This window comes from Taudactylus pleione, unplaced genomic scaffold (genome assembly GCF_031769625.1).
Source record: "Taudactylus pleione unplaced genomic scaffold, aTauple2 ptg000505l, whole genome shotgun sequence".
Lineage (NCBI taxonomy): Eukaryota > Metazoa > Chordata > Amphibia > Anura > Myobatrachidae > Taudactylus > Taudactylus pleione.
Genome location: NW_028284907.1, coordinates 705,793 through 731,071, shown reverse-complemented (window position 1 = coordinate 731,071; position 25,279 = coordinate 705,793). Strand labels below are relative to the sequence as shown.

At 46.8% G+C, this 25,279-nt stretch overlaps 1 protein-coding gene across 1 annotated transcript in view; it reads left to right on the top strand.

Moving 5' to 3' along the window:
* LOC148501717 (retinol dehydrogenase 11-like) overlaps positions 1-25,279 on the top strand; it is a 121,882-nt gene that overhangs the window by 74,991 nt on the left and 21,612 nt on the right. The window contains exon 4 of the mRNA XM_088450059.1: positions 20,046-20,237. Coding sequence (XP_088306185.1) covers positions 20,046-20,237 — 192 coding nt within the window. The remainder of the gene's footprint in view (positions 1-20,045; positions 20,238-25,279) is intronic.

The window sequence follows — 25,279 nt, the reverse complement described above, 5'->3', positions numbered from 1 at the left end:
ATGTACGTCACTAGTGTACAGCGAGAAGGAGACGTGCCATACTGTACTAGGCTTCTCTATCACTAATCACCATTATAGGGGACACACAGCACTATGTATATCACTAGTGTACAGCGAGAATGAGACGTGCCATACTGTACTAGGCTTCTCTATCACTAATCACCATTATAGGGGTACACACAGCACTGTGTACATCACTAGTGTACAGCGAGAAGGAGACGTGCCATACTGTACTAGGCTTCTCTATCACTAATCACCATTATAGGGGTACACACAGCACTGTGTACATCACTAATGTACAGCGAGAAGGAGACGTGCCATACTGTACTAGGCTTCTCTATCACTAATCACCATTATAGGGTACACACAGCACTATGTACATCACTAGTGTACAGCGAGAAGGAGAAGTGCCATACTGTACTAGGTTTCTCTATCACTAATCACCATTATAGGGTACACACAGCACTGTGTACATCACTAGTGTACAGCGAGAAGGAGATGTGCCATACTGTACTAGGCTTCTCTATCTCTAATCACCATTATAGGGGTACACACAGCACTGTGTACATCACTAGTGTACAGCGAGAAGGAGACGTGCCATACTGTACTAGGCTTCTCTATCACTAATCACCTTTATAGGGTACACACAGCACTATGTACATCTCTAGTGTACAGCGAGAAGGAGTTGTGCCATACTGTACTAGGCTTCTCTCTCTAATCACCATTATAGGGGTCACACAGCACTATGTACATCACTAGTGTACAACGAGAAGGAGACGTGCCATACTGTACTAGGCTTCTCAATCACTAATCACCATTATAGGGGACACACAGCACTACGTACGTCACTAGTGTACAGCGAGAAGGAGACGTGCCATACTGTACTAGGCTTCTCTCACTAATCACCATTATAGGGTACACACAGCACTATGTACATCACCAGGGTACAGCGAGAAGGAGACGTGCCATACTGTACTAGGCTTCTCTCACTAATCACTATTATAGGGGTCACACAGCACTATGTACGTCACCAGGGTACAGCGAGAAGGAGACGTGCCATACTGTACTAGGCTTCTCTATCACTAATCACCATTATAGGGGTACACACAGCACTATGTACGTCACTAGTGTACAGCGAGATGGAGACGTGCCATACTGTACTAGGCTTCTCTATCACTAATCACCATTATAGGGTACACACAGCACTATGTACATCACCAGGGTACAGCGAGAAGGAGATGTGCCATACTGTACTAGGCTTCTCTATCACTAATCACCATTATAGGGGACACACAGCACTATGTACGTCACTAGTGTACAGCGAGAAGGAGAAGTGCCATACTGTACTAGGCTTCTCTATCACTAATCACCATAATAGGGTACACACAGCACTATGTACGTCACTAGGGTACAGCGAGAAGGAGATGTGCCATACTGTACTAGGCTACTCTATCACTAATCACCATTATAGGTTACACACAGCACTATGTACATCACTAGTGTACAGCGAGAAGGAGACGTGCCATACTGTACTAGGCTTCTCTATCACTAATCACCATTATAAGGTACACACAGCACTACGTACGTCACTAGTGTACAGCGAGAAGGAGACGTGCCATACTGTACTAGGCTTCTCTATCACTAATCACCATTATAGGGTACACACAGCACTATGTACATCACTAGTGTACAGCGAGAAGGAGACGTGCCATACTGTACTAGGCTACTCTATCACTAATCACCATTATAGGGTACACACAGCACTATGTATGTCACTAGTGTACAGCGAGGAGACATGCCATACTGTACTAGGCTTCTCTATCACTAATCACCATTATAGGGGACATACAGTACTATGTACATCACTAGGGTACAGCGAGAAGGAGACGTGCCATACTGTACTAGGCTTCTCTATCACTAATCACCATTATAGGGTACACACAGCACTATGTACATCACTAGTGTACAGCGAGAAGGAGACGTGCCATACTGTACTAGGCTACTCTATCACTAATCACCATTATAGGGGACACACAGCACTATGTACGTCATTAGGGTACAGCGAGAAGGAGATGTGCCATACTGTACTAGGCTTCTCTATCACTAATCACCATTATAGGGGACACACAGCACTATGTACATCACTAGTGTACAGCGAGAAGGAGATGTGCCATACTGTACTAGGCTTCTCTATCACTAATCACCATTATAGGGTACACACAGCACTATGTACATCACTAGTGTACAGCGAGAAGGAGACGTGCCATACTGCACTTGGCTTCTCTATCACTAATCACCATTATAAAGGACACACAGCACTATGTACGTCACTAGTGTACAGCGAGAAGGAGACGTGCCATACTGTACTAGGCTTCTCTATCACTAATCACCATTATAGTGACAGACAGCACTATGTATATCACTAGTGTACAGCGAGAAGGAGATGTGCCATACTGTACTAGGCTTCTCTATCACTAATCACCATTATAGGGTACACACAGCACTATGTATGTCACTAGTGTACAGCGAGGAGACGTGCCATACTGTACTAGGCTTCTCTATCACTAATCACCATTATAGGGGACACACAGCACTATGTACGTCACTAGTGTACAGCGAGAAGGAGACGTGCCATACTGTACTAGGCTTCTCTATCACTAATCACCATTATAGGGGACACACAGCACTATGTATATCACTAGTGTACAGCGAGAAGGAGACGTGCCATACTGTACTAGGCTTCTCTATCACTAATCACCATTATAGGGGTACACACAGCACTGTGTACATCACTAGTGTACAGCGAGAAGGAGACGTGCCATACTGTACTAGGCTTCTCTATCACTAATCACCATTATAGGGGTACACACAGCACTGTGTACATCACTAGTGTACAGCGAGAAGGAGATGTGCCATACTGTACTTGGCTTCTCTATCACTATTCACCATTATAGGGTACACACAGCACTATGTACATCACTAGTGTACAGCGAGAAGGAGACGTGCCATACTGTACTAGGTTTCTCTATCACTAATCACCATTATAGGGTACACACAGCACTGTGTACATCACTAGTGTACAGCGAGAAGGAGATGTGCCATACTGTACTAGGCTTCTCTATCACTAATCACCATTATAGGGGTACACACAGCACTGTGTACATCACTAGTGTACAGCGAGAAGGAGACGTGCCATACTGTACTAGGCTTCTCTATCACTAATCACCATTATAGGGGACACACAGCACTATGGACGTCATTAGGGTACAGCGAGAAGGAGATGTGCCATACTGTACTAGGCTTCTCTATCACTAATCACCATTATACGGGACACACAGCACTATGTACATCACTAGTGTATAGCGAGAAGGAGATGTGCCATACTGTACTAGGCTTCTCTATCACTAATCACCATTATAGGGTACACACAGCACTATGTACATCACTAGTGTACAGCGAGAAGGAGACGTGCCATACTGTACTAGGCTTCTCTATCACTAATCACCATTATAAGGGACACACAGCACTATGTACGTCACTAGTGTACAGCGAGAAGGAGACGTGCCATACTGTACTAGGCTTCTCTATCACTAATCACCATTATAGTGGACACACAGCACTATGTATATCACTAGTATACAGCGAGAATGAGACGTGCCATACTGTACTAGGCTTCTCTATCACTAATCACCATTATAGGGGTACACACAGCACTGTGTACATCACTAGTGTACAGCGAGAAGGAGACGTGCCATACTGTACTAGGCTTCTCTATCACTAATCACCATTATAGGGGTACACACAGCACTGTGTACATCACTAATGTACAGCGAGAAGGAGACGTGCCATACTGTACTAGGCTTCTCTATCACTAATCACCATTATAGGGTACACACAGCACTATGTACATCACTAGTGTACAGCGAGAAGGAGAAGTGCCATACTGTACTAGGTTTCTCTATCACTAATCACCATTATAGGGTACACACAGCACTGTGTACATCACTAGTGTACAGCGAGAAGGAGATGTGCCATACTGTACTAGGCTTCTCTATCTCTAATCACCATTATAGGGGTACACACAGCACTGTGTACATCACTAGTGTACAGCGAGAAGGAGACGTGCCATACTGTACTAGGCTTCTCTATCACTAATCATCATTATAAGGTACACACAGCACTATGTACGCCACTAGTGAACAGCGAGAAGGAGACGTGCTATACTGTACTAGGCTTCTCTATCACTAATCACCATAATAGGGGACACACAGCACTATGTACGTCACTAGTGTACAGCGAGATGGAGACGTGCCATACTGTACTAGGCTTCTCTATCACTAATCACCATTATAGGGTACACACAGCACTATGTACATCACCAGGGTACAGCGAGAAGGAGATGTGCCATACTGTACTAGGCTTCTCTATCACTAATCACCATTATAGGGGACACACAGCACTATGTACGTCACTAGTGTACAGCGAGAAGGAGAAGTGCCATACTGTACTAGGCTTCTCTATCACTAATCACCATAATAGGGTACACACAGCACTATGTACGTCACTAGGGTACAGCGAGAAGGAGACGTACCATACTGTACTAGGCTACTCTATCACTAATCACCATTATAGGTTACACACAGCACTATGTACATCACTAGTGTACAGCGAGAAGGAGACGTGCCATACTGTACTAGGCTTCTCTATCACTAATCACCATTATAAGGTACACACAGCACTACGTACGTCACTAGTGTACAGCGAGAAGGAGACGTGCCATACTGTACTAGGCTTCTCTATCACTAATCACCATTATAGGGTACACACAGCACTATGTACATCACTAGTGTACAGCGAGAAGGAGACGTGCCATACTGTACTAGGCTACTCTATCACTAATCACCATTATAGGGTACACACAGCACTATGTATGTCACTAGTGTACAGCGAGGAGACATGCCATACTGTACTAGGCTTCTCTATCACTAATCACCATTATAGGGGACATACAGCACTATGTATATCAGTAGTGTACAGCGAGAAGGAAACGTGCCATACTGTACTAGGTTTCTCTATCACTAATCACCATTATAGGGTACACACAGCACTATGTACATCACTAGTGTACAGCGAGAAGGAGACGTGCCATACTGTACTAGGCTTGTCTATCACTAATCACCATTATAAGGTACACACAGCACTATGTACGCCACTAGTGAACAGCGAGAAGGAGACGTGCTATACTGTACTAGGCTTCTCTATCACTAATCACCATAATAGTGGACACACAGCACTATGTACGTCACTAGTGTACAGCGAGATGGAGACGTGCCATACTGTACTAGGCTTCTCTATCACTAATCACCATTATAGGGTACACACAGCACTATGTACATCACCAGGGTACAGCGAGAAGGAGATGTGCCATACTGTACTAGGCTTCTCTATCACTAATCACCATTATAGGGGACACACAGCACTATGTACGTCACTAGTGTACAGCGAGAAGGAGAAGTGCCATACTGTACTAGGCTTCTCTATCACTAATCACCATAATAGGGTACACACAGCACTATGTACGTCACTAGGGTACAGCGAGAAGGAGACGTACCATACTGTACTAGGCTACTCTATCACTAATCACCATTATAGGTTACACACAGCACTATGTACATCACTAGTGTACAGCGAGAAGGAGACGTGCCATACTGTACTAGGCTTCTCTATCACTAATCACCATTATAAGGTACACACAGCACTACGTACGTCACTAGTGTACAGCGAGAAGGAGACGTGCCATACTGTACTAGGCTTCTCTATCACTAATCACCATTATAGGGTACACACAGCACTATGTACATCACTAGTGTACAGCGAGAAGGAGACGTGCCATACTGTACTAGGCTACTCTATCACTAATCACCATTATAGGGTACACACAGCACTATGTATGTCACTAGTGTACAGCGAGGAGACATGCCATACTGTACTAGGCTTCTCTATCACTAATCACCATTATAGGGGACATACAGCACTATGTATATCAGTAGTGTACAGCGAGAAGGAAACGTGCCATACTGTACTAGGTTTCTCTATCACTAATCACCATTATAGGGTACACACAGCACTATGTACATCACTAGTGTACAGCGAGAAGGAGACGTGCCATACTGTACTAGGCTTGTCTATCACTAATCACCATTATAAGGTACACACAGCACTATGTACGCCACTAGTGAACAGCGAGAAGGAGACGTGCTATACTGTACTAGGCTTCTCTATCACTAATCACCATAATAGGGGACACACAGCACTATGTACGTCACTAGTGTACAGCGAGATGGAGACGTGCCATACTGTACTAGGCTTCTCTATCACTAATCACCATTATAGGGTACACACAGCACTATGTACATCACCAGGGTACAGCGAGAAGGAGATGTGCCATACTGTACTAGGCTTCTCTATCACTAATCACCATTATAGGGGACACACAGCACTATGTACGTCACTAGTGTACAGCGAGAAGGAGAAGTGCCATACTGTACTAGGCTTCTCTATCACTAATCACCATAATAGGGTACACACAGCACTATGTACGTCACTAGGGTACAGCGAGAAGGAGATGTGCCATACTGTACTAGGCTACTCTATCACTAATCACCATTATAGGTTACACACAGCACTATGTACATCACTAGTGTACAGCGAGAAGGAGACGTGCCATACTGTACTAGGCTTCTCTATCACTAATCACCATTATAAGGTACACACAGCACTACGTACGTCACTAGTGTACAGCGAGAAGGAGACGTGCCATACTGTACTAGGCTTCTCTATCACTAATCACCATTATAGGGTACACACAGCACTATGTACATCACTAGTGTACAGCGAGAAGGAGACGTGCCATACTGTACTAGGCTACTCTATCACTAATCACCATTATAGGGTACACACAGCACTATGTATGTCACTAGTGTACAGCGAGGAGACATGCCATACTGTACTAGGCTTCTCTATCACTAATCACCATTATAGGGGACATACAGTACTATGTACATCACTAGGGTACAGCGAGAAGGAGACGTGCCATACTGTACTAGGCTTCTCTATCACTAATCACCATTATAGGGTACACACAGCACTATGTACATCACTAGTGTACAGCGAGAAGGAGACGTGCCATACTGTACTAGGCTACTCTATCACTAATCACCATTATAGGGGACACACAGCACTATGTACGTCATTAGGGTACAGCGAGAAGGAGATGTGCCATACTGTACTAGGCTTCTCTATCACTAATCACCATTATAGGGGACACACAGCACTATGTACATCACTAGTGTACAGCGAGAAGGAGATGTGCCATACTGTACTAGGCTTCTCTATCACTAATCACCATTATAGGGTACACACAGCACTATGTACATCACTAGTGTACAGCGAGAAGGAGACGTGCCATACTGCACTTGGCTTCTCTATCACTAATCACCATTATAAGGGACACACAGCACTATGTACGTCACTAGTGTACAGCGAGAAGGAGACGTGCCATACTGTACTAGGCTTCTCTATCACTAATCACCATTATAGGGACAGACAGCACTATGTATATCACTAGTGTACAGCGAGAAGGAGATGTGCCATACTGTACTAGGCTTCTCTATCACTAATCACCATTATAGGGTACACACAGCACTATGTATGTCACTAGTGTACAGCGAGGAGACGTGCCATACTGTACTAGGCTTCTCTATCACTAATCACCATTATAGGGGACACACAGCACTATGTACGTCACTAGTGTACAGCGAGAAGGAGACGTGCCATACTGTACTAGGCTTCTCTATCACTAATCACCATTATAGGGGACACACAGCACTATGTATATCACTAGTGTACAGCGAGAAGGAGACGTGCCATACTGTACTAGGCTTCTCTATCACTAATCACCATTATAGGGGTACACACAGCACTGTGTACATCACTAGTGTACAGCGAGAAGGAGACGTGCCATACTGTACTAGGCTTCTCTATCACTAATCACCATTATAGGGGTACACACAGCACTGTGTACATCACTAGTGTACAGCGAGAAGGAGACGTGCCATACTGTACTAGGCTTCTCTATCACTATTCACCATTATAGGGTACACACAGCACTATGTACATCACTAGTGTACAGCGAGAAGGAGACGTGCCATACTGTACTAGGTTTCTCTATCACTAATCACCATTATAGGGTACACACAGCACTGTGTACATCACTAGTGTACAGCGAGAAGGAGATGTGCCATACTGTACTAGGCTTCTCTATCACTAATTACCATTATAGGGGTACACACAGCACTGTGTACATCACTAGTGTACAGCGAGAAGGAGACGTGCCATACTGTACTAGGCTTCTCTATCACTAATCACCATTATAGGGGACACACAGCACTATGTACGTCATTAGGGTACAGCGAGAAGGAGATGTGCCATACTGTACTAGGCTTCTCTATCACTAATCACCATTATACGGGACACACAGCACTATGTACATCACTAGTGTATAGCGAGAAGGAGATGTGCCATACTGTACTAGGCTTCTCTATCACTAATCACCATTATAGGGTACACACAGCACTATGTACATCACTAGTGTACAGCCAGAAGGAGACGTGCCATACTGTACTAGGCTTCTCTATCACTAATCACCATTATAAGGGACACACAGCACTATGTACGTCACTAGTGTACAGCGAGGAGACGTGCCATACTGTACTAGGCTTCTCTATCACTAATCACCATTATAGGGGACACACAGCACTATGTATATCACTAGTGTACAGCGAGAATGAGACGTGCCATACTGTACTAGGCTTCTCTATCACTAATCACCATTATAGGGGTACACACAGCACTGTGTACATCACTAGTGTACAGCGAGAAGGAGACGTGCCATACTGTACTAGGCTTCTCTATCACTAATCACCATTATAGGGGTACACACAGCACTGTGTACATCACTAATGTACAGCGAGAAGGAGACGTGCCATACTGTACTAGGCTTCTCTATCACTAATCACCATTATAGGGTACACACAGCACTATGTACATCACTAGTGTACAGCGAGAAGGAGAAGTGCCATACTGTACTAGGTTTCTCTATCACTAATCACCATTATAGGGTACACACAGCACTGTGTACATCACTAGTGTACAGCGAGAAGGAGATGTGCCATACTGTACTAGGCTTCTCTATCTCTAATCACCATTATAGGGGTACACACAGCACTGTGTACATCACTAGTGTACAGCGAGAAGGAGACGTGCCATACTGTACTAGGCTTCTCTATCACTAATCACCTTTATAGGGTACACACAGCACTATGTACATCACTAGTGTACAGCGAGAAGGAGTTGTGCCATACTGTACTAGGCTTCTCTCACTAATCACCATTATAGGGGTCACACAGCACTATGTACATCACTAGTGTACAACGAGAAGGAGACGTGCCATACTGTACTAGGCTTCTCAATCACTAATCACCATTATAGGGGACACACAGCACTACGTACGTCACTAGTGTACAGCGAGAAGGAGACGTGCCATACTGTACTAGGCTTCTCTCACTAATCACCATTATAGGGTACACACAGCACTATGTACATCACCAGGGTACAGCGAGAAGGAGACGTGCCATACTGTACTAGGCTTCTCTCACTAATCACCATTATAGGGGTCACACAGCACTATGTACGTCACCAGGGTACAGCGAGGAGACGTGCCATACTGTACTAGGCATCTCTATCACTAATCACCATTATAGGGGTACACACAGCACTATGTATGTCACTAGTGTACAGTGAGAAGGAGACGTGCCATACTGTACTAGGCTTCTCTATCACTAATCACCATTATAGGGGACACACAGCACTACGTACGTCACTAGTGTACAGCGAGAATGAGACGTGCCATACTGTACTAGGCTTCTCTATCACTAATCACCATTATAGGGTACACACATCACTATGTATGTCACTAGTGTACAGCGAGAAGGAGATGTGCCATACTGTACTAGGCTTCTCTATCACTAATCACCATTATAGGGTACACACAGCACTATGTACGTCACTAGGGTACAGCGAGAAGGAGACGTGCCATACTGTACTAGGCTTCTCTATCACTAATCACCATTATAGGGGACACTAAGCACTATGTACATCACTAGTGTATAGCGAGAAGGAGACGTGCCATACTGTACTAGGCTTCTCTCACTAATCACCATTATAGGGGTCACACAGCACTATGTACGTCACTAGTGTACAGCGAGAAGGAGACGTGCCATACTGTACTAGGCTTCTCTAACACTAATCACCATTATAGGGGACACATAGCACTATGTATGTCACTAGTGTACAGTGAGAAGGAGACGTGCCATACTGTACTAGGCTTCTCTATCACTAATCACCATTATAGGGGACACACTTCAAGCTCCAGGTCTATCACTATTTATGGCCAGTATACAGCATACAGGACAGCAGAAGTGGTACTGTGCAGCTGTCTATGTACAGAAAATATCAGAGTTACACCCAGAGTTATACATATATATATATATATATATATATATATATATATATATTATGTGTGTTAGCAGTTCAGTGCTATGGGGCCCCCTTGTCATTGAATATATGCAGCTTATTCCCAAGAAAACACCCATTTTCAGGGGGGGGGGGTCAGTCAGGGAGTCTTTTGGAGATACTGTCCCTGTGGGTGCTGGAAAATACATTCCAGTGCTATGATCGTCTCTTGTACTGCGATTATGGACGGTAATGTCATGCCCAGATTGCAATAAACACGCCCCTATAAATACAATTGCTCCGTACAATGCTCAATCAATCAGCCCCAACTAACGATACACAGCAACACCTCTCTGTACTAAGGCACTAACAGAATGTACAGCAAAGTATACTAGTATACACAGCAACACCTCTCTCTACTAAGGCACTAAAAATGTACAGCACAGTATACTAGTATACACAGCAACACCTCTCTCTACTAAGGCACTAACAGAATGTACAGCACAGTATACTAGTATACACAGCAACACCTCTCTCTACTAAGGTACTAACAGAATGTACAGCACAGTATACTAGTATACACAGCAATACCTCTCTCTACTAAGGCACTAACAGAATGTACAGCACAGTATACTAGTATACACAGCAACACCTCTCTCTACTAAGGCACTAACAGAATGTACAGCACAGTATACCAGTATACACAGCAACACCTCTCTACTAAGGCACTAACAGAATGTACAGCACAGTATACTAGTATACACAGCAACACCTCTCTACTAAGGCACTAACAGAATGTACAGCACAGTATACCAGTATACACAGCAACACTTCTCTCTACTAAGGCACTAACAGAATGTACAGCACAGTATACTAGTACCCACAGCAACACCTCTCTCTACTAAGGCACTAACAGAATGTACAGCACAGTATACTAGTATACACAGCAACACCTCTCTCTACTAAGGCACTAACAGAATGTACAGCACAGTATACTAGTACCCACAGCAACACCTCTCTCTACTAAGGCACTAACAGAATGTACAGCACAGTATACTAGTATACACAGCAACACCTCTCTCTACTAAGGCACTAACAGAATGTACAGCACAGTATACCAGTATACACAGCAACACCTCTCTACTAAGGCACTAACAGAATGTACAGCACAGTATACTAGTATACACAGCAACACCTCTCTACTAAGGCACTAACAGAATGTACAGCACAGTATACTAGTATACATAGCATCACCTCTCTACTAAGGCACTATCAGAATGTACAGCACAGTATACTAGTATACACAGCAACACCTCTCTACTAAGGCACTAACAGAATGTACAGCACAGTATACCAGTATACACAGCAACACTTCTCTCTACTAAGGCACTAACAGAATGTACAGCACAGTATACTAGTACCCACAGCAACACCTCTCTCTACTAAGGCACTAACAGAATGTACAGCACAGTATACTAGTATACACAGCAACACCTCTCTCTACTAAGGCACTAACAGAATGTACAGCACAGTATACTAGTACCCACAGCAACACCTCTCTCTACTAAGGCACTAACAGAATGTACAGCACAGTATACTAGTATACACAGCAACACCTCTCTCTACTAAGGCACTAACAGAATGTACAGCACAGTATACTAGTATACACAGCAACAGCTCTCTCTACTAAGGCACTAACAGAATGTACAGCACAGTATACCAGTATACACAGCAACACCAATCTCTACTAAGGCACTAACAGAATCTACAGCACAGTATACTAGTATACACAGCAACACCTCTCTACTAAGGCACTAACAGAATGTACAGCACAGTATACTAGTATACACAGCAACACCTCTCTACTAAGGCACTAACAGAATGTACAGCACAGTATACTAGTATACACAGCAACACCTCTCTCTACTAAGGCACTAACAGAATGTACAGCACAGTATACTAGTATACACAGCAACACCTCTCTACTAAGGCACTAACAGAATTTACAGCACAGTATACTAGTATACACAGCAACACCTCTCTACTAAGGCACTAACAGAATGTACAGCACAGTATACTAGTATACACAGCAACACCTCTCTACTAAGGCACTAACAGAATGTACAGCACAGTATACTAGTATACACAGCAACACCTCTCTACTAAGCCACTAACAGAATGTACAGCACAGTATACTAGTATACACAGCAACACCTCTCTACTAAGCCACTAACAGAATGTACAGCACAGTATACTAGTATACACAGCAACACCTCTCTCTCTACTAAGGCACTAACAGAATGTACAGCACAGTATACTAGTATACACAGCAACACCTCTCTACTAAGGCACTAACAGAATGGACAGCACAGTATACTAGTATACACACCAACAACTCTCTCTACTAAGGCACTAACAGCATGTACAGCACAGTATACTAGTATACACAGCAACACCTCTCTACTAAGGCACTAACAGAATGTACAGCACAGTATACTAGTATACACAGCAACACCTCTCTACTAAGGCACTAACAGAATGTACAGCACAGTATACTAGTATACACAGCAACACCTCTCTACTAAGACACTAACAGAATGTACAGCACAGTATACTAGTATACACAGCAACACCTCTCTACTAAGCCACTAACAGAATGTGCAGCACAGTATACCAGTATACACAGCAACACCTCTCTACTAAGGCACTAACAGAATGTACAGCACAGTATACTAGTATACACACCAACAACTCTCTCTACTAAGGCACTAACAGCATGTACAGCACAGTATACTAGTATACACAGCAACACCTCTCTACTAAGCCACTAACAGAATGTACAGCACAGTATACTAGTATACACAGCAACACCTCTCTACTAAGCCACTAACAGAATGTACAGCACAGTATACTAGTATACACAGCAACACCTCTCTACTAAGGCACTAACAGAATGTACAGCACAGTATACTAGTATACACAGCAACACCTCTCTACTAAGGCACTAACAGAATGTACAGCACAGTATACTTGTACCCACAGCAACACCTCTCTCTACTAAGGCGCTAACAGAATGTACAGCACAGTATACACAGCAACACCTCTCTACTAAGACACTAACACATTGTACAGCACAGTATACTAGTATACACAGCAACAACTCTCTCTACTAAGGCACTAACAGAATGTGCAGCACAGTATACCAGTATACACAGCAACACCTCTCTACTAAGGCACTAACAGAATCTACAGCACAGTATACTAGTACCCACAGCAACACCTCTCTCTACTAAGGCACTAACAGAATGTACAGCACAGTATACAAGTATACACAGCAACAACTCTCTACTAAGGCACTAACAGAATGTACAGCACAGTATACTAGTATACACAGCAACACCTCTCTACTAAGGCACTAACAGAATGTACAGCACAGTATACTAGTACCCACAGCAACACCTCTCTCTACTAAGGCGCTAACAGAATGTACAGCACAGTATACACAGCAACACCTCTCTACTAAGACACTAACACATTGTACAGCACAGTATACTAGTATACATACCAACAACTCTCTCTACTAAGGCACTAACAGAATGTGCAGCACAGTATACCAGTATACACAGCAACACCTCTCTACTAAGGCACTATCAGAATGTACAGCACAGTATACTAGTATACACCGCAACACCTCTCTACTAAGGCACTAACAGAATTTACAGCACAGTATACTAGTATACACAGCAACAACTCTCTCTACTAAGGCACTAACAGAATGTGCAGCACAGTATACCAGTATACACAGCAACACCTCTCTACTAAGGCACTATCAGAATGTACAGCACAGTATACTAGTATACACAGCAACACCAATCTCTACTAAGGCACTAACAGAATGTACAGCTCAGTATACTAGTATACACCGCAACACCTCTCTACTAAGGCACTAACAGAATGTACAGCACAGTATACTAGTATACACAGCAACACCTCTCTACTAAGGCACTAACAGAATGTACAGCACAGTATACTAGTATACACAGCAACACCTCTCTACTAAGGCACTAACAGAATGTACAGCACAGTATACTAGTATACACAGCAACACCTCTCTACTAAGGCACTAACAGAATGTACAGCACAGTATACTAGTATATACAGCAACACCTCTCTACTAAGGCACTAACAGAATGTACAGCACAGTATACTAGTATACACAGCAACACCTCTCTCTACCAAGGCACTAACAGAATGTACAGCACAGTATACTAGTATACACAGCAACACCTCTCTACTAAGGCAATAACAGAATGTACAGCACAGTATACTAGTATACACAGCAACACCTCTCTAATAAGGCACTAACAGAATGTACAGCACAGTATACACAGCAACACCTCTCTACTAAGACACTAACACATTGTACAGCACAGTATACACATAAACACCCCATGATACTTAGTGATCATAAAGTTCTGATATTGTTTCAGTCTATAATAAAACAGGAATTGTTTCTTGGACATATACTTGTGTTCCCAGTAACAGCGTAGGTTTTACCTCATTTTACAGCAGCTAATCGCTCCTTCACCCTTTCTTTTCCAAATAAGTAACAATATACCAGGAGCTTAGCCCACACACCCTCCTTCCCTCAAACACCCTCCTTCCCACACACCCTCCTTCCCACACACCTTCCTTCCCTCAAACGCCTTCCTTCCCTCAAACACCTTCCTTCCCTCAAACACCCTCCTTCCCTCACACACCTTCCTTCCCTCAAACACCTTCCTTCCCTCAAATACCCTCCTTCCCTCACACACCCTCCTTCCCTCAAACACCCTCCTTCCCTCACACACCCTCCTTCCCTCAAACACCTTCCTTCCCTCAAACACCCTCCTTCCCTCACACACCTTCCTTCCCTCACACACCTTCCTTCCCTCACACCCCTTCCTTCCCACACACCCCTTCCTTCCCTCACTCTCATTGCCTCACATCACACCTTCCTTCCCTCATATCACACGTTCCTTCCCTCACATCACACCTTCCCACACACACCCTCCTTCCCACACACCTTCCTTCCTTCCCCCACACACTCCTTCGCTCACACCCTCCTTCCCTCACACCTTCCTTCCCTCACACCTTCCTTCCCTCACACACCTTCCTTCCTTCCCTCACACACCTTCCTTCCCTCACACACCTTCCTTCCTTCCCACACACCTTCCTTCCCACACACCTTCCTTCCTTCCCACACATCTTCCTTCCTTCCCTCACACACCTTCCTTCCCTCACACACCTTCCTTCCCTCACACCTTCCCTCACACACACCTTCCTTCCCTCACACCTTCCTTCCCTCACACACCTTCCTTCCCTCACACACTTTCCTTTCTTCCCACACCTTCCTTTCTTCCCACAAACCTTTCTTTCTTCCCACAAACCTTCCTTCCTTCACACACACCTTCCTTCCCTCACACACCCCTTCCTTCCCTCACACACCCCGTCCTTCCCTCACACACCCCTTCCTTCCTTCCCTCCCACCTTCCTTCCTTCACACACACCTTCCTTCCTTCACACACACCTTCCTTCCTTCACACACACCTTCCTTCCCTCACACACCCCTTCCTTCCTTCACACACACCTTCCTTCGTTCACACACCTTCCTTCCCTCACACACCCCTTCCTTCCCTCACACACCCCTTCCTTCCCTCACACACACCTTCCTTCCCACACACACCTTCCTTCCCTCACACACCTTCCTTCCTTCCCTCACACCTTCCTTCCCTCACACCACACTTTCCTTCCCACACACCTTCCTTCCCTCTCACACCTTCCTTCCCTCCCACCCTCCTTCCCTCACACACACCTTCCTTCCTTCACACACACCCCTTCCTTCCTTCCCTCACACACCCTCCTTCCCTCACACACCTTCCTTCCCTCACACACACCTTCCTTCCCTCACACACCTTCATTCCCACACACCCCTTCCTTCCCTCACACACCCTCCTTCCCTCACACACCTTCCTTCCCTCACACACACCTTCCTTCCCTCACACACCCTCCTTCCCTCACACACCTTCCTTCCCTCACACACACCTTCCTTCCCTCACACACCCTCCTTCCCACACACACCTTCCTTCCCACACACACCTTCCTTCCCTCACACACCTTCCTTCCCACACACACCTTCCTTCCCTCACACACCTTCCTTCCTTCCCTCACACCTTCCTTCCCTCACACCACACTTTCCTTCCCACACACCTTCCTTCCCTCACACCACACTTTCCTTCCCACACACCTTCCTTCTCACACACCTTCCTTCCCTCCTACCCTACTTCCCTCACACACACCTTCCTTCCCACACACCTTCCTTCCCTCACACACACCTTCCTTCCCACACACCCCTTCCTTCCCTCACACACACCTTCTTTCCCTCTCACACCTTCCTTCCCACACACCCCTTCCTTCCCTCACACACCCCTTCCTTCCCTCACACACCCCTTCCTTCCCTCACACACCCTCCTTCCCTCACACACCCCTTCCTTCCCTCACACACCCCTTCCTTCCCTCACACACCCTCCTTCCCACACACACCCCTTCCTTCCCTCACACACACCTTCCTTCCCTCACACACCCCTTCCTTCCCTCTCACACCTTCCTTCCCTCACACCTTCCTTCCCTCACACCTTCCTTCCCACACACACCTTCCTTCCCTCACACACCTTCCTTCCCTCACACCACACTTTCCTTCCCACACACCTTCCTTCCCTCACACCACACTTTCCTTCCCACACACCTTCCTTCCCTCACACCACACTTTCCTTCCCACACACCTTCCTTCCCTCTCACACCTTCCTTCCCTCCCACCCTCCTTCCCTCACACACACCTTCCTTCCCACACACCCCTTCCTTCCCTCACACACCCTCCTTCCCTCACACACCTTCCTTCCCTCACACACCCCTTCCTTCCCTCACACACCCTCCTTCCCTCACACACCTTCCTTCCCTCACACACACCTTCCTTCCCTCACACACCCTCCTTCCCTCACACACCTTCCTTCCCTCACACATCTTCCTTCCCTCACACACACCTTCCTTCCCTCACACACCCTCCTTCCCTCACACACCTTCCTTCCCTCACACACACCTTCCTTCCCTCACACATCTTCCTTCCCTCACACACCTTCCTTCCCTCACACATCTTCCTTCCCTCACACACACCTTCCTTCCCTCACACACCCTCCTTCCCTCACACACCTTCCTTCCCTCACACACACCTTCCTTCCCTCACACATCTTCCTTCCCTCACACACACCTTCCTTCCCTCACACTCCCTCCTTCCCTCACACACCTTCCTTCCCTCACACACACCTTCCTTCCCTCACACACACCTTCCTTCCCTCACACACCTTCCTTCCCTCACACACCCTCCTTCCCTCGCACACCTTCCTTCCCTCACACACACCTTCCTTCCCTCACACACCTTCCTTCCCTCACACACACCTTCCTTCCCTCACACACACCTTCCTTCCTTCCCTCACACCTTCCTTCCCACACACCTTCCTTCCCTCACACACCTTCCTTCCCTCACACACACCTTCCTTCCCTCACACACCTTCCTTCCCTCACACACACCTTCCTTCCCTCACACCTTCCTTCCTACACACCTTCCTTCCCTCACACACCTTCCTTCCCTCACACACACCTTCCTTCCCTCACACACCTTCCTTCCCTCACACACACCTTCCTTCCCTCACACACCTTCCTTCCCACACACCCCTTCCTTCCCTCACACACACCTTCCTTCCCTCACACACACCTTCCTTCCCTCACACACACCTTCCTTCCCTCACACACCTTCCTTCCCTCACACACACCTTCCTTCCCTCACACACCTTCCTTCCCACACACCCCTTCCTTCCCTCACACACACCTTCCTTCCCTCACACACACCTTCCTTCCTTCCCTCACACCTTCCTTCCCACACACCTTCCTTCCCTCACACACCTTCCTTCCCTCACACACACCTTCCTTCCCTCACACACCTTCATTCCCTCACACACCTTCCTTCCCTCACACACCTTCCTTCCCTCACACACACCTTCCTTCCCTCACACACACACCTTCCTTCCCTCACACCTTCCTTCCCACACACCTTCCTTCCCTCACACACCCCTTCCTTCCCTCACACACACCTTCCTTCCCTCACACACACCTTCCTTCCCTCACACCTTCCTTCCCTCACACACCTTCCTTCCCTCACACACACCTTCCTTCCCTCACACCTTCCTTCCCTCACACACCTTCCTTCCCTCACACACACCTTCCTTCCCTCACACCTTCCTTCCCTCACACACCTTCCTTCCCTCACACACACCTTCCTTCCCTCACACCTTCCTTCCCTCACACACCCCTTCCTTCCCTCACACACACCTTCCTTCCCACACACCACACTTTCCTTCCCACAATCCATCCTTCTCTCAGACTCTTTCCTTCCCCCACTCTCTCCTTCCTTCCCCCACTCTCTCATTCCTTCCCCCACTCTCTCCTTCCTTCTCCCACGCTCCTCTCGCTGGATGTTTCAGATAGGTGGTAATGGTATTGGCAGCTGCATACACCCTCTATCCCCGCCCACTATCGATACATAAAAATAATTATATGTTTTTTAACTGTTTTTTTATTTTACATTTGTCAGAGCAACTTTGGGCCTGTTTCAGAGCCGTTCGTTCAGGAAAAGGGGGTGGCTATTCAAATGAACCGTTCGCTCTTTGCGGTCTGTTGACGCCTCCATGTCTGAACGAGCGAACAAAACCTGCGGCCGCTATTTTGTTAAAAACGCCCCCTGGCCGCTCGCGTCATACGTCATGTCTGCTATTTAATAGATTAATCGAGTACATCGAACAGCGTATGAACTGCTCGCTATTCTTGTGGCTACTTTTTCCTACCACTATATTGCGAGCAGTTTTGACTATAAAACAACCAGGTGACGTGGTCAATGACGCTGCTGTTTTAATTATGCACACCCATAAAACCTCCCCTGTTACCACCCACATACGCCTCCTTCTGTCACTCAAAGTAGGAGGCATTCGCTATATTGCGAACAAACAATTTCTGGCCGCACTGACTGGTGTGCGCATGCGTATTAAAATCCGTACGCATGCGCAGATGTGAAAACATCGCTCCGAACGAACGGCCGCTTACGAGCGGCTCTGAATCAGGCCCTTAGCCAATGGCTGTGTGGACCGGGGTAATTTATGGTAAACCGAGATTCCCTCATTTATTAATGTCACATGTCGTTGTCACTCAGCTGTGTATATGGCGTTGGAGAGCATTAATGTGGACGGCCACCGATGGGGGTCTCATTAACGTATGGGGCCCCAGCATAGTAGCGCAGCCATGTCGCCCCATGTACGTCCCTTGTACACTGAATGACAGCGAGAGGAGAGAGAGAGGTCCCCTCAGGTGAAACCTTCTTTGTCCTGCAGATCTCCTGAAGCGCACAGCGCCAAGCCGGGTTATGTTCCTCTCCTCCTTCATGCACGGACTCGGCAAAATAGACACCAGCAACCTGTGGGGGAAGAATATGGATCTATACCTTCTAAACTATACCTACAACTGCACCAAGCTGATGAGCATTATCTGCGCTAACGAGCTGGCCAGGAGACTGTATAATACAGGTAAGAATACAGGTGCATGGGTGGTGGGCCCAGGGTGGGAAACGGCCAGTGTGGCTGAGAGAAGACTCTCTGGTCCCGCTACTGACCGCCATTTGTGAAGACGGAGATATAAATGTTTTGGCTGATTTCCATTAGAAGCAATTTCTATCATTGCAACATTTACAGGGTTATTCAATATGAAACGAAAACTTTGCCGTCTATGTGTGTCGAAGTTTTCGCCGCACATCGGAGCTTTTGTCGGCGAAAAAGTATCACACGTCCCCAATTATACCCGGATTCAATATGAAAACGGCGAAAACAGCACCCTGCGAATGTGAAATCAGCAAAAACTTGATTTTTGGGGAAATTACCCTAACACCCCGAAAAAGATGCTCTGACATGGGGGATCACTCTGGAGACCCCCGATTAGCCCTGCTGAAGGTTTTTGGGGTCTTTAAACGGGCTAAATAGCTGCTATTTTGGGGATTTGGGAAGGTGGTGAAGAATAGTATTTAGAAGGTTTTTTTGCAGAAAATAAGTTATCCCAGCAAATTTGGGGTACTTGAAAATGGGGGTGAGCATATTTAAAAGTTGCTAAAGTGAAGTTTTAAAAACCGTGAAAAATCCCCCTGCCGCAAACACCTGCAATGAAAAAAAACACCTGGGGCATACTTGGGGACCCTCCCTAGATTGTAGTTCGCTAGTTTTTAACTTTGTACCCCCAAATTTTTTTTTTCGCCCCCAAAATGAAAGTGCTTTTTTTGGGGTCCTCTGAGGTATTTTTTTAAAATATTTTGACGCAGATTACCTTTGGGGGACGCCTGAAGGTTGCAGGATGGTTTCTGAAATGTTGCGCCCCAAAACCCCAATTCTGCACTTTTTTTCGCCACCCATTCCTTGGTGATACTTTTCCGCAGGGTCAAATGCAATATACTCTTCACACCGGCGAAAAGTTTTCAAATGGAATACGGTGTAAAAGCAAAACCGGCGAAAATGACGTCATCCGAGCGAAAACATTGCAGAAACGGCGTTTTCGCTCCATATTGAACACCCCTATCAAATGTTATTAACAGGTTAGCGGAATCTGCTATGCATGCTATGGCCTGTAGGTGTCACTGTTTCCTCTGCTGTCTGGGCAGCCGACTAGTCGTTGGCTAAATGCAGCTGAAGCAATAACATTTGCAGGTTAATAATGAGCGTATGAATTAAATATCAGAGCTCAGATCCATGTATTCTGCATACAAGCTGTGGCTATTAAATAATGAGATTGTACTTGTAAAGAATAAACGAGACGCAGTCAGAATGCCGGACATCAGTATACCGACTCCGGAATCCCGAAGGTTAGGGTTAGGCCAGGGATGGGGTGGGGTTAGGTTTAGGGACCTGCCGGGGTGGGTTAGGCTATGGAGAGGGGGAGTTACTGTTAGGTATCACCGGGGGGAGGTTAGGGTTAGGCACTGCCTGGGGAGGGCTAAGTCTAGGGTGCGTGAAGGGGAGGGGGTTAGGTTTAGGCACCACCAGGGGGAATTAGGGATAGGCACCACAGGGGGAGGGTTAGGGTTAGGGGGGGTAAGGTTACTTACTGGTCCATATTGGGATGTTCAACATCGGGATCCCGCAGTCCGTCCACCGGGAAATCATACTGATTCCGAATAAATCATACCGCGTGAGTTAAAAGGGAGTGGGGACTATCCCAAAATGGATCTGCAAGTGTCACCCCTCTCGCAGACATAGTTTACTGGACCACAGCATTCAAAGAAGTTGTGTTACCCAGTTAGTCGCAATAATGCTTAGTTCAAAAGTAGAGCAACATGTTAACTTAAAATGACAGTTGAATAAAACTAAACGCTCACCAAATCCATCTGTATGCTAACGGAGGATTGTGTGTCCCGTGCACGCGTGGTTGAGTGGCACAATCGATTTTGTGACGGCCGTGAGGATGTTGAAGATGATAAACATTTCGGAAGGCCTTGCACATCAAAAACAAATTGAAATGTAGCAAAAAATTGAGAGAACTGTTGGAATGGACCATTGACTTGGCATCGGAATGATGAATCAACTGCAGCAACTTTGCGGGAAAGACTTAGAAGGAAGAGGCCAGAGCTGTGGAAAAATGGTTTCATCCTCCATCAGGACAAGGCAGCAGCCCACACTGCTCTCTCTGTGGCCGAGAAACAGATTGCAGAACTAGAGCACCCTCCACACTCGCCAGGCCTAGCACAGCGTGACTTCTTTCTTTTCCTCAAAGTCACATATGTACTCAGGGAAACCCGTCCTGCATCAGTTACCGAGGTAAAGAAAACAACAAGGCAGACACCTGACAGATAATGAGATACAGAGTGGCTCTGACCAATGGGAAATAAGATTGCAGCGCTGTGTGGGTGCAGACGGGGAGCACGTAGAAGGGGAGCACATAGCAGGGGAATGGAGTTACAATGTATTTAATATAACTGAACATAAATTATAGCATCAGTTTTGTTGTTTAAAAGTCACACCACGTACACCTTACAGGTTCCTATTGGAGTAATATTGTCCCTCTTACGTATTTTTAGCTTAGTAACCAACTAAAATCTTATCACTTCACAAAGGCAGAGGTATATCGCTGTTATAATCACCATCCCTCATCCTCAGCCACCCATCCTGGGCAGCTTTATCCACCATCCCTCATCCTCATCCACCCATCCTGGGCAGCGTTATTCACCATCCCTCATCCTCAGCCACCCATCCTGGGCAGCTTTATCCACCATCCCTCATCCTCATCCACCCATCCTGGGCAGCTTTATTCACCAGCCCTCATCCTCATCCACCCATCCTGAGCAGCTTTATTCACCATCCCCCATCCTCATCCACCCATCCTGGGCAGCTTTATTCACCATCCCTCATCCTCATCCACCCATCCTGGGCAGCTTTATTCACCATCCCTCATCCTCATCCACCCATCCTGGGCAGCTTTATTCACCATCCCTCATCCTCATCCACCCATCCTGGGCAGCTTTATCCACCATCCCTCATCATCATCCACCCATCCTGGGCAGCTTTATTCACCATCCCTCATCCTCATCCACCCATCCTGGGCAGCTTTATCCACCATCCCTCATCCTCATCCACCAATCCTGAACAGCTTTATCCACCATCCCTCATCCTCATCCACCCATCCTGGGCAGCTTTATCCACCATAACTCATCCTCATCCACCCATCCTGGGCAGCGTTATCCACCATCCCTCATCCTCATCCACCCATTCTGGGCAGCTTTATTCACCATCCCTCATCCTCATCCACCCATCCTGGGCAGCTTTATCCACCATCCCTCATCCTCATGCACCCATCCTGGGCAGCTTTATCTACCATCCCTCATCCTCATCCACCCATCCTGGGCAGCTTTATCCACAATCCCTCATCCTCATCCACCCATCCTGGGCAGCGTTATTCACCATCCCTCATAATCATCCACCCATCCTGGGCAGCTTTATTCACCATCCCTCCTCCTCATTCACCCATCCTGGGCTGCTTTATTCACCATCCCTCTTCCTCATCCACCCATGCTGGGCAGCCTTATTCACCATCCATCATCCTCATCCACCCATCCTGGGCATCTTTATTCACCATCCCTCATCCTCATCCACCCATTATGGGCAGCTTTATTCACCATCCCTCATCCTCATCCACCCATCCTGGGCAGCTTTATCCACCATAACTCATCCTCATTCACCCATCCTAGGCAGCTTTATTCACCATCCCTCATCCTCATCCACCCATCCTGGGCAGCTTTATTCACTATCCCTCATCCTGATCCACCCATCCTGGGCAGCTTTATTCACCATCCCTCATCCACCCATCCTGGGCAGCTTTATCCACCATAACTCATCCTCATCCACCCATCCTGGGCAGCTTTATCCACCATAACTCATCCTGATCCACCCATCCTGGGCAGCTTTATCCACCACAACTCATCCTCATCCACCCATCCTGGGCAGCGTTATCCACCATCCCTCATCCTCATCCACCCATCCTGGGCAGCTTTATTCACCATCCCTCATCCTCATCCACCCATCCTGGGCAGCTTTATCCACCATCCCTCATCCTCATCCACCCATCCAGGGCAGCTTTATCCACCATCCCTCATCCTCATCCACCCATCCTGGGCAGCTTTATCCACCATCCCTCATCCTCATCCACCCATCCTGGGCAGCTTTATCCACCATAACCCATCCTCATCCACCCATCCTGGGCAGCCTTATTCACCATCCCTCATCCTCATCCACCCATCCTGGGCAGCTTTATCCACCATCCCTCATCCTCATCCACCCATCCTGGGCAGCCTTATTCACCATCCCTCATCCTCATCCACCCATCCTGGGCAGCTTTATCCACCATCCCTCATCCTCATCCACCCATCCTGGGCAGCTTTATCCACCATCCCTCATCCTCATCCACCCATCCTGGGCAGCTTTATCCACAATCCCTCATCCTCATCCACCCATCCTGGGCAGCTTTATCCACCATCCCTCATCCTCATCCACCCATCCTGGGCAGCTTTATCCACCATCCCTCATCCTCATCCACCCATCCTGGGCTGCTTTATCCACCATCCCTCATCCTCATCCACCCATCCTGGGCAGCTTTATTCACCATCCCTCATCCTCATCCACCCATCCTGGGCAGCTTTATCCACCATCCCTCATCATCATCCACCCATCCTGGGCAGCTTTATTCACCATCCCTCATCCTCATCCACCCATCCTGGGCAGCTTTATCCACCATCCCTCATCCTCATCCACCAATCCTGAACAGCTTTATCCACCATCCCTCATCCTCATCCACCCATCCTGGGCAGCTTTATCCACCATAACTCATCCTCATCCACCCATCCTGGGCAGCGTTATCCACCATCCCTCATCCTCATCCACCCATTCTGGGCAGCTTTATTCACCATCCCTCATCCTCATCCACCCATCCTGGGCAGCTTTATCCACCATCCCTCATCCTCATGCACCCATCCTGGGCAGCTTTATCTACCATCCCTCATCCTCATCCACCCATCCTGGGCAGCTTTATCCACAAT